Source organism: Bombus vosnesenskii, unplaced genomic scaffold, assembly GCF_011952255.1.
Source record: "Bombus vosnesenskii isolate JDL3184/JDL3185 unplaced genomic scaffold, Bvos_JDL3184-5_v1.1 scf7180000013294, whole genome shotgun sequence".
Lineage (NCBI taxonomy): Eukaryota > Metazoa > Arthropoda > Insecta > Hymenoptera > Apidae > Bombus > Bombus vosnesenskii.
In genome coordinates this window covers 3269382-3281409 of record NW_022882945.1, presented here as the reverse complement: position 1 = coordinate 3281409, position 12028 = coordinate 3269382, and the positions used below count along the sequence as shown (strand labels likewise).

At 29.3% G+C, this 12028-nt stretch overlaps 1 protein-coding gene across 5 annotated transcripts; it reads right to left on the bottom strand.

Annotated features, from left to right (window-relative positions):
* Nucleotides 1-240: 240 nt before the first annotated feature.
* Nucleotides 241-11459, bottom strand: LOC117232983 (phosphatidylinositol 4-phosphate 3-kinase C2 domain-containing subunit beta). 5 transcript variants are annotated; one of them, XM_033492807.1, is made up of 26 exons: nucleotides 11056-11459; nucleotides 10366-10613; nucleotides 10072-10281; nucleotides 9735-9972; nucleotides 9587-9637; nucleotides 9141-9402; nucleotides 8839-9059; nucleotides 8653-8758; nucleotides 8414-8572; nucleotides 8099-8328; nucleotides 7927-8026; nucleotides 7409-7828; nucleotides 7122-7323; nucleotides 6811-6984; nucleotides 6481-6741; nucleotides 6213-6401; nucleotides 5874-6099; nucleotides 5654-5800; nucleotides 5320-5568; nucleotides 4812-5248; nucleotides 4583-4739; nucleotides 3735-3970; nucleotides 3420-3620; nucleotides 2314-2510; nucleotides 1990-2237; nucleotides 241-1897 (listed from the first exon to the last, which is right to left on the bottom strand). In XM_033492807.1, the coding sequence occupies exons 2-26, from the start codon at nucleotides 10611-10613 to the stop codon at nucleotides 1724-1726; spliced, it is 5343 nt and encodes a 1780-aa protein (XP_033348698.1). In that variant the 5' UTR covers nucleotides 11056-11459; the 3' UTR covers nucleotides 241-1723. The 5 variants fall into 5 exon arrangements, with proteins under 5 accessions (XP_033348698.1, XP_033348700.1, XP_033348699.1 ...); XM_033492809.1 differs by having other exon boundaries at nucleotides 9735-9969; XM_033492808.1 differs by having other exon boundaries at nucleotides 11135-11459.
* Between the last annotated feature and the right edge of the window lie 569 nt (nucleotides 11460-12028).

The following is a 12028-nucleotide window of genomic DNA, read 5'->3' as shown; positions in this document are numbered from 1 at the left end:
TCGCAGAGCATTGACAGATACAAAAATTCTTAGCAATTATACCGATAGGCCAGCAAGACGTTGATAAATCGACATCATAAATGTAACATCTATCCTGTACTTCATCGGTGATATTAGCACTGACGAATCTTTTATGATGATTGCTATGTTCGCCGTGGGGAATTACGGAGGGCGTAAAAAAGATTCTAATTTTTTGGCTGATCATGAAAATATTAAGGAAATGATTGAAATCCAATATTGAATTATTTTTGTTTATATTTATGTCACATGATTAAAGAAACAAAAGTAAATTCAAAATATAAATAAATTATCCAAATTTACATGATTTTATGTCACAATGTAAAGATTATAGAAAGCACATGCAAAAGTATTTTATAATGCAGAAGCAAAAAGTTTGAGCATTTTATTAGCGTAATTCCTTTCTCACAATTATAATATTAAAAATTTTTGTAATTGCGAAGAAACGGTGCAACTTGTACTATGAAATTATCTCATTGTATTTTGAACATATTTATAACGAAAGATTAGATCGAAATTAATTACATTAATACACTAACGACAGAAAGCTAGAAGAAATGTAATAATAGAAGAATTATATTAATTGTATTTTGCGCTTTGTAATATTATTAGTTTCATAATAAATTATGATAGTCAAACTGTTCATAGTAGAGTTCCGTAATAAAATTCTTCTATAAAATAAAAGTGATGGAAAAATATTAATGTATTACATGTATAATCAAATTAATATTTAACAATCTCCCGTCGATAATGTATTAACACAAACTTTCATTTTCGTTATAGTATATACTCTTTATCTAAAGAATCAACATAAAATATATTCACAATACATAGACTGATTACAAAACATTTATAAATTTTAAAGCATATTTACATAATTTCATTCTCCTTTTTCAGGATAAAATATCCCTTAAATACACACCAACATATGCAATTTTCCCTTTATATAGATTTTGCTATTTTATATAGACATATTTTGATTTTTATATATAATTTAAAATTTTTATACGAAAGTAAAAAATGTCTCCCCTCTTCACTGTAGGCAAATAACTTATAATCGAGCAATATTACGCACTTATAAAGATCTATATTATTACATCTCGCTATTTAGGAAATCTTGTATTTGATTTTGTTACAATAGAATAGCACAGTAAAGTTTTAATTTACAATTATTAATATATATCATACTTAGAAAGTGTCTCTCGGTAGAAACAGCATAAAATATCTTTCATAAGAACCTGTTTATCAAATCCTTATTAAGATTCCAATAAAATTTCCTATTGTAAACTTACCAGTCTATGCTTTTTAATAATTTCCATCAAATACTTGTAAAACAAAATTCAAATTCATTACTTGTCATATTTTGGCAATTTCTTGCAAAGGCAGAATAATTTTATGAAATATGCCTCTTCTGTTCATGTGCTGTTACAATGTTACAATTGAATATGATTTTATATGTATAATGGATTGTACGACGTTAGCTAACTTTTTAAGAAACGCCTTCCCTAAACATGAAAGCATGTATCAATGTCATTCATAATGATACATAAACACTATTTTTTTATTGCACTATTGCGTGCATAGTATAGAAATGTTATAATTAGTATTGTGCGATAGAATTACATTTTGTTTACTCTTATCGAGAACAGATCGTGAGCATTAATAAATCGTTTCAATTTGTTAATTAGTTCATTGAACGATTCATTCATCGAATACTCCCAAGCGAAAACCACTCAATTGTTTCGGTTGTTAAATCGATACGTCCAAGAGGTAAGCGTATTCCACCAAGAAATTCATTTTCTTGTAATGTGTCATGATTCCATATTGTAGCTTCCAGAGTTCTCTCTTTAATCACGTCTAGAGCCATTCTATATTCCAACTGTGATGAACATATACATATTATACATCCAAGAATTTTAACTTAACTAAAAAGAAACAGCAGCTACTGATTTGTTTATTTAAATTCATTACCATTTCCATAAACGAAGGATGACAATTTTTCTTTACAACTTTTGTTTTCCGCTTTGTCTTTTTTGTAGGATCAGGTTTAAGGTAAACTTTAACATATGTATTTGGTTCCTGACAATTTGCTACTTTGGGTAATCCTCTTGCATGATAGACCATCACATAAAATGCTCCACGTGTATAGTGAAGAGACATCTTAATTTGTCCGTTCTGTACATTATCTCTTACACGTTTTTCAGCCCACCAATTGCCAACTAATAAAAAAGATGATAATAACATTTACAATATCTTCAAATATTAGATAGCCATATTGTGAAAAAAAGTGTATACCTTTTACTTTACGTAAATGAATATCTGCATTTTGTTGATCTCTCAACAAAGGATGAAAGAAAGTGTATACTAAATCACTTTGAGAAATTTCTGGTGCCATCTTGAATAAACTTACAAGGAATTTTTCAATATCCGCTCGTCGTTTATCAGCAACTTGCTTTATGTTAGATCTTCCAACACTTATACCACTTGGTAAGCTATGTAAAATAAATATCTATTTACATTAATCATATAATGCTATTTTTATATTTTACAAATAAACTGTATCAATTTTTCATGAATTATGACTAATTACGATTACTCACGAAGATAAAGTAACATCTAAATTATTCTTGTAAATTTGGCTTCAAAGAAACTTTTTTTATATCAAAGATACTCGTCTGATTAGATAATACGAAATATAAGATAGCACAAAATTCTGATAACATATTATAAAAATCTATCAAACAATTCAAGTAGCAATAATAAAACGCATTATCATTTTATGTTTACACTTATTGAAGTTTGTACTATTGATTGTACATTTGTTTGAAGTATTTGAATATACATTTTATACTAAAAAGTAGGTATGTACTATTATCAAATTAAAAAATATATATACACATAAGATTTAATTCTGCATTGTTTTAGGAAAAAATATTAAATTAAAAATGGGTATTATTAAACGTTTCCGTGCTCAAGTATTGATACAAAAAGCTTCGTCTAGAAAATCGATTGCGCCTGAATTTTATCGAAGAATATCACAAACTGCATCACAATCGCAGAAAGACATAAATAACAATATAAATAACAAGAAAACTGTTAGCATTGATATTAAACAATCCAAGTCTTCATCCTAACAATAAAGAAATAAGATAAACTAATAAGTGATTTCATTGGATTCAATATGTCGAATAATCTAGACTATTAGACATAAAATCTTCTGCATGATGTAGATAAATTAAATTACTATATATGTATAATCTCTATAGATATGAATCACATATGATATTATATGAATTATTATTAATATATTGTTGTTGATTAACAACTGTAATATGTATTTTAATTTATACTATAAAAATCGTGTCATAACATAAAACTGCAATAAAATATATTTTACTTACCTAGCAAGTTTTGCAAGAGGAAAGTGAATGCACAACTTTTGATAGAATTCACAAAATTCCTTATATGATCGGAATAAATAAGTAGGATCTGCATGACCTTTTCGTTGTATACGCAAGATATACATATAATATTTTTCAGGATCATATCGTTTTTGGTAGCCGTGCACTTGAACACTTGTTAACTGACCTTCCTGCTGCATTCTACAGTGAACATATAGACATTTTTTAAACATTCAATGTACTTTAAGAAGTATAATTTTAAATTTTAAATTTACATTTAAGAGCAAATATTAAAAAGTATATTAACAAACTTACGTATATGTACGTGGTATAAAAGATAATAATGCTCCATCATTATGGTCGCCCGAAAATCTAAGTTGTGCTAAATTATGTAGAAAAAAGTTGAACTGTGTAAACCAACTTTTAAGTGAACTTTCTATCATTCGAGCAAATGTTGCAGCTGCTTCAGGATTTGTTTGCTCTGGAAGAAGAGCTTTTTGTACGTAACTAACTGCATCCACAGTCACACCAGGAATGCCAGACGAAGTCATCTGTGAATTTGTATAATTATTCATTTTAGATTTGTTCACCAATTCTTTGATTTCAATGTCACTAAGCTTTTGTTGTATAACATGTGATTTATATAAATCAGTCATATTATTTTTTTGAAACAATAAATCATCCATTTTTAACACCTATGCCCTTGTCTGTTAAAATGATTTATGATACAATAACTTCTACGATATTTTTAAAGTTAATATTATAACCGTTTGTTATTAATATATTGTTTGTCGCTTGTTTGCTTTACGCATAAATGATTAAAACTGCTGCATTGTTCGATATTACGGAACCTCAGACGATAAACGCTAATTAACTACGCACTGTATATAGTTTAGCGTGATAGGCGGACCACTTTCTGATAAAACGCGTGGATAGGTCCTTCCGTTGCGGTTTTATTGTTGTCATAACACAGTAATGGTTTAAATTATAATACCGGCAAAAAAGTTCAAACTATTTTTTTGCCTTTTAATTCAATTTTGTAAACAACTTAGGTCTTTTGTAGTAAACGAATAGACTACTGTTTAATAATATTTCGATATAAATTTTTAAATTATAATGACACAAAATCCTTAACATATACAATATAACAGGAATAGATGTACCAATCCAAAAAGATGAAGAATTAGATTTCCATGCTTCCGCACTACATTAAATGCTTGACAACACAAATCCACGAAATGATGGAACTTGGCTGATGGCTTATCTCCACCATTTATAACATAAGCCATATCAGATGTCAATACAAATGGTGTCCTATCCCTAATTAAAAACATGAAAGATTATAATTTAGTTTTATAAGTAGTGAATATATATAAATAAGGATACATTTACCTTTTAAAATTTCCAAACATTTGAGCATCACCTAAGAATTTCCCAAAATCAATATGAAACAGATGACCTGATGTTTTTAACATAATATTGTCGTTATGTCTATCACAAATTCCTAAGATATAGGTAGCAACACTATAACCCGCACAAGATGCAGTAAAGTTTTCTACCGCTCGTTCATACTCCAACTCTGAAGGATTATGTTTTGCCAACCATTCGGCAATAGGTCGATCTTTAAATGATCCAGTTAGGCCAAACTCAACCTGTATTTTTCTCAACGTTTCTGCATTTGTAACCATTTCTATCATCCCACGTTTGTATCCAGTAGGTACGCAAGCAAATGTTACCATTTTAAGATCAAGACCTTCTTTTAACCAAAGTTTATCCATTATGCGCATCATTTGAAGAGTTAACATATCTTGTTGTAAATCATCTCCAACCTTCAAGATTATTTTATTATAGAATAAATCATAATAAATTATAGCAGTAGGTATTTGTTAATTGAACATACTTTAAAAATCGCTGGACAAATTACATCATCACAGCTAATAAAGTTGATTTTCAATGGAAGTGTAAATGATGGAAAGTATGAGCAACTTTGTACATTTATACCAAATACTTGTTTACTAGGAGACAACGGTAAACAGGTGCCATCATCTTCCATTAATTGACAATGTATATTTTGTAAACCAATTTTGAGCGCATCTAGTCGTAATGATTCTTTCGTTTGCTTAATATTTTCCGCTACTTCATATAAATTCTACAATATTATGAGTTACACTGTTAACATTTGCTAATTTGTACAAAAATATACGTTAAAGAAAGAAGGAGAGGAAAAATTTTACCTTAACGAGTAATTGTTGCGTAAGAAAACTATTTCTTAGTGCATCCCCAATGACGGCTAATAACGCTCGTAACATCAATTGTAACCTTCTATGATAACGTGCTGAACTAATATTTTTATCATCCTCTGGTGTAGTTTCAGCAGAATTCTGAAAATAGTGTACACTAAATATACTTGTTTAACTTTCTAAAGTAAAAGAAAATTATTCCAATCTGAATTACTTGAGGACTTTGTCCTGGTAACGCTTGCGTTAGTAACCAATAGATGTGATGAGCTACCCGCGGAGAAAGTAAAGCTCGTTCTAATAAAAACTTTGTAAGAGGAGACGTTTCATATGTTTCGTGCTTTAACGCTTGTAATAATTGAGGTAAGTAATCTACAAGTTCATCATTACTCAGTTCTCGAATCCATCCAACTGCCATTTCTCTAACTTTCATATCTGGAAAACTATAAAGTATCTTTGATTAGTTGTACAATTATCAACAATCTCACATACATATACATATATATATTTAGAACATTGAAGCATATATATTTAAAACATTAAAATATATATATACCAAGGTAACAATAATTGCAGAGCTTGGACAGGAGGTAAAGGACTCCAAATTCTAAGAGATGCATGAAGATCAGGCAAACATGCCCAATCCCAACTATGTGCAGCTAAAAGTACTTTAGGTAAAGCTTCAGGTCTATTGTGCAAATAATGTCGTTTTTCCCATAAAATTTCTCTTTCTTCAACAAGTGGTCTATTAAAAAGTTAATTAATTAATTAATAGATATCAATAGTTTAGTATTAATATTTGTAATTAAAAAATATATGTATACCTTGAAAATGTAGTTTGCTGTGTGATATCTATTAACAATTCTTGTGTGTTCTGATCCAATGAATTAAAATCAAGAGATTCTACGTCATAATCACGTAATTCTGTAGGAAATAATACTCTGCCACCATAATCAGGTAATTCTACACCAATAATAGCATGCGTATCTCCATGAGGATGAATCCCAGCTGCTGGGGCAGGGCCTAATCTTTTATCAGCAATTGCTGGCCAAAGTGACAAGAAAAAGCTTCCTTGACTCATAACTCTGTAATTAAAAATATAAAAAAAACATATAGTAAAATACTTTCTCACTTTAATAGATGTAATCAATTACCCTTCATAATCGAAAAATTGTATAGCTCCCCATCCCAATTCTTCTTTTTGCATGGTATTTTCTGCTGATGAATTAGATTCATGATCAGTAGGTTGCAATGTACGACCATATAAAACTAACACTAATCTTGCTTCTCTTGGTACTTGACATACGCTTATCCCACGAAATTCTAGCCTTTTATACAAAAAAGAATATATAGTAGTAGTTAATTTTATTATTAATAGTAATAGAAGTAATAAAATAATAGTAATATTTCTCATCAATTAAAAGTAATAGTAATGTTATTTAATAGTAGCTTTTAATATTATTACCATGAATTAAATAAAATTCTTGGATGAAAATTAGAACTGACTGCCATAGGTTCGGATAAAACTGGATTTCCAACAGGTCTTGTTCCATGAAATATTTGAGCTGCGATGATATAATCGTCATGTTTCCATGATCCTGGCAGTCTATGTAATGCTCCAACACGAACTAGGATGGTATCTAATACCTCAGACGATATTAATGTATCTATTATACAAAAATATAATAAAATTAATCATTTCTATAATCCATTATCTGTTAAAATGAAATTTTATAATTCTAATGTTCTTACTTGTTGGAATTTCTCCCCTGCTATTTAATTCAAAATCAACCCTAAATGCATGACAGTAAGTTTCTACAAGATCTTGAATTGCATCGCGAATTTTTCGACAATGAGATGCAATAACATCTGGAAATTTTGTTCTTAATGTCACTACGGAATAATCACCATCTTCATGCAGAATTTCTGGTTTCTTGCACTCTATATTTGTTGTATGAACTTGAGGTAAAAATTGACAACATGCATTTACGAAATTATCAACAGCTTCGGTAATTTCAAATGTCTCTATGTTTCCCATTAACGCACATACTGCTTTTACCGCTTGGACAACACTACGGGGTTGCAATTGTGGTAAAAGACTGGAACCATGATTAGTAGTTGCTAAATGTATGGCAGCAGTTTCCACACGTTCCATTTCTTTTTCTACAGTTTCTACAATTTTTTATATGAAAATGCGTAACTATTACTTAAATATGTCACATTTTTTTGTATAATAATAATTTCATAAAAATTATTTTTTGTTTTCATACCTAATAAAATAAGAAGTGTATCGTAAGAAATAGGTTGTACTGGTTCATTTGGAAGAATATCTTCTAACTTGAGACATTGATCACGATTATCATCTTGAAGCTTTAAACAAAATTGTATACGTATAACATTAATTATTAATTAAAATATCCTTACATTCAAAAAGATACTTACTGTTCGTGTTATAGACCGTTTTATTTGCGCTTTAGTTAGGATAGCTAATTCAATATCTTTTTCTAATTTGATACATTGATGTATATATTCGTACTGAGCTAAAGTTGTATTAGATGCAAAATATTCTGCTAAACCCCATACCCTCAGACAATATTTCTCTATATTTACTATATCTTCATCTTCTAAGGAACAAGCGACATTAAGAATAACATGCTCAACGCTACAATTTACTGAAAAAAGATGTGTTTTATATGTTAAATCGTTGAAATTTATTTCATAAATTTTTTATTATAAATTCTATGTGTGTAAATTTACCATCGCATGTAAAAGAAATGGACGGAGTATTTTCGTCAGAATCCATTAACTGTGGATGTACAACTAATTTTATACTTGTGCCTTCAGGATATAAACTTTCCATCATTGGACTGATTACATGTCCAATGTTTGTACTGGGATCATTGAATGGAAATTCACCTGGACATATTTTGTCAATTAATATACATGTATTGTAAATTCTATGAAAATACTAAATTGTTTACTTATACTTTACTAACTTCGAACAGATTTGATCATGTCATAGAAAGCTCTAAGATCGCAATCATGAAGTGATGGTCTAGTTTTTCTCACTGTTACATTTTCATACAAGCGTGTTTGTCGTTTCTGTGATATGAACGATGAAGATTATTAAAACTTTAGTTATCAATTATTTATTTAAGTAATTAAACATTTAGAATATTTACTCTTCTATCTAAGGAAGTCCTTCTTCTTTCAATAGTATTCCAAGCTGATGAATTTCTAGGAGGTAGTGGTGGTGGTGCAGCTGGAGATACTGCTGGAGATTTAGCAGACTTTTCCACAGCAACATATACTGGATCTGAATTAACACTTTCATTTGTGCTATACATGTAATCAAAAGGATCGAATGGATCATACACTGATCCACTCACTTGCGATTGTATTTCTGCTTAAACAAATCATATTATTATTATTAGATATTTATATAATTACTTTATTTTATTTATAAATTTTAACAAAATATTACCATCTTTATGTCCCTGTGTGCTATCATTCTGATCTTCAATCTTAACAAGTAATGGATCAAATGCTTCTAGTACACTAACCCGAACATTTGTTTTATCATCTACTTGATCAAAAGAACTCAAATCTATAAGATTATTATTTGGCTTCTTTTCTATCACTTTTAATACATTCAGCTGTTCGTCATCCATACAAAATGTAGGTTTTTGGACACCACATATAGAAGGAGTAATACTTGGTCTATAATTCATAGGTAGTGGAGGTATCTGCAAAAAATTATTAATATTTATTCTTAAAAAAATGATGAATATTATTGAATGTTTGTCTTTTAAAAAATTTCTTTAAAAAAAAGTTATAAATAAACTTAAAACTAATATTTTTATACCTGACATTATTAAATTGATAGTTGAAGATATTAAACTGAATGTAAGATTTATACATAATATATACCTGAGAATGAGTAAGAAAAAAATTTTTTAAATCATTAAGATTCCATGCAGGCTGCAAGAATCATTAACAAAATTATCGTTACAACAACAAAAAAAAAACATATTCCACATTAACCACTGAATACTGATGAAGATATTATGATATTTACCTGTGGTGTTATATCAGGTACATTACTGTTAATACTACTAGATCTTGACATAACAGGACTAATTTTTGGAGTTCCTGGTGTACAAGGCGCAGTGGAAGATCTAGGCCCTGGAGAAAGTGATTGATATCGGTAGTCTCGAGAATGATAACCTGCAGAACTGGTGCTACGTGACACTCTCCCTTGTTTTTTCAATAATGAGGGATGAGTTTCCCATCTTGGCTCTACAGTCGCTTTTCTGCTATGTGAAAATAATCATTAATTAATAACTATTAATTAATAATTCTCCAATGTTTTTATAAAATTTATAATTTGTCAAAGTGATTAATTGTATTCTTACGAAGGTGGAGGTGGAGGTGAACAATAATCATTTAAATTATCTTGCTTCACTGGACTTGTAAATGTAATCAAATCAACAGTATGTTCTTGACTTGTGGTGGCTGTTGTTGAATTTCTTCTAGATGGAACTGGTGGCGGTGCTAATATCACAGCATTTCTAGATTGATTAGTATTACAGGAACCAGGCCTTGGCCTACTTCTACACTGAAATCTATATAATTTTTGTTATTATAAATTCATTTTAATTTGTGCAATAAATATATGGTAAAATAAAAATGATACAAATTTCATTTACTTTTCGGTTTGTTGTGTGTTATCTCTTTCTGATGAACTACTATGTACAGTGCTGTTTCCATCACTCTGTGGAACACATTGTTGCTGAATATTATTAAAATCTGATCGTTGCTTTTGTAACTTAAATTTTTCTAGTGCCAAACTCTCCAAACTCATTGCCTGAGCAAGTTCTAAATCCTCTTGGAATTGACGTTCATAATCAATCACCGCAGATCTTTGAGTACTTGTATTTCTACTGTAGTGTGACATCTAAAATTAAATTAAAAGCTTGTTACCACATTATAGAAAGACGGAAGCATAAAGAAAATTAATATATATATGTACGTATATTCAAGATGTAAATATGACAAACTAGTATGAGTAAGCTACTAATAATATAGACACAATACGTATATTTTAAATATACTTTAACCTATACCTGAAGTGCATTCACATAAGTATTTTCATACATTGTTAACGAAATTAAATTAAACAATAACATTAATTTATTAATACAATAACATAGTTTTATGTTATTATTATATATCTTACTAATTTACACATATATATCTTAATAACGTAGTTCTATGTATTAAAATTATGTGATGAAGAAGATAAAAAAAGTATATCAAAAAGAAATTTCTCAACATTGGCTGTAATCATGTATCACATGAATTAATAAAAGTGAAAGAAACATATTGTTGGTATAGACCTTATCATTTAAAGGACTGTATTATCAATTTAAAGTTCCAGGAGTATTATGCGTCTAGGTAAACAGATTTACGGCTCACCCTAGCATTATTTTCAGCGAAGTGTCTCGCTGTTGAAAAATCTTCAAGCAAAAGACCAATACAGTCTGAGAAAAAGCACTGTCACCTAATCAAGGAAATGACATTTTCAATCGTATAATTAGCTGTCGTGTACAAACAACCTACTGTACTAACTGTACACACGTAGATACTATGTGTATACAAATCGAAAAGTGCACTGACTTGAAGCTGCTGCCACGGATAGACAATGTACTGGTAGAGTAGAAGTAGAAGACACAATAAGTGTATCGTATGTACATACAATGAATGTATCGTATATACGTGCACGATACGTCTTACAATCAATACAACGATGCGATGTAACGAAAGACTGGTTATGGTGCGGATGTAATTGAAAGTGGTGACGGTATACAGTTAGGTTACATTAACTCTTTCCGGTGTATCGACTATTTGGATGGTTAATCTATTTAACCTGAACGGCGAACCTTATTTGATTAAAGCTGATTTATACATGGAACGCGTAGGATTGTTTACAGTTAGGAGTATCTATCTATCTATCTATCTATCTATATATATGTATATATATATCTATATATATTATTATATATATACAATATATATACAATATATATACATATATAATATAAATATATATGTTAGTAATATGTATAGCTCTATATGTGAACCTTCTTATGCGAAAGATTATGTCCGTTAATTTTATTCTGTTTTAATACAAGATGTCTAGTTGTGGTATAATAGAGAAGAGGATAATTTTGTGGGAAAAAATAAGCCGAAAATATGGAATAACATTTTTTCATATGGTGCTTAATTTTCAAGAAAATAAAAATTGAAAATTTGTCAAATTGTGTCAAGTAGTGTCGATACATTGGATCACGCATCCCGATTTTATGCATA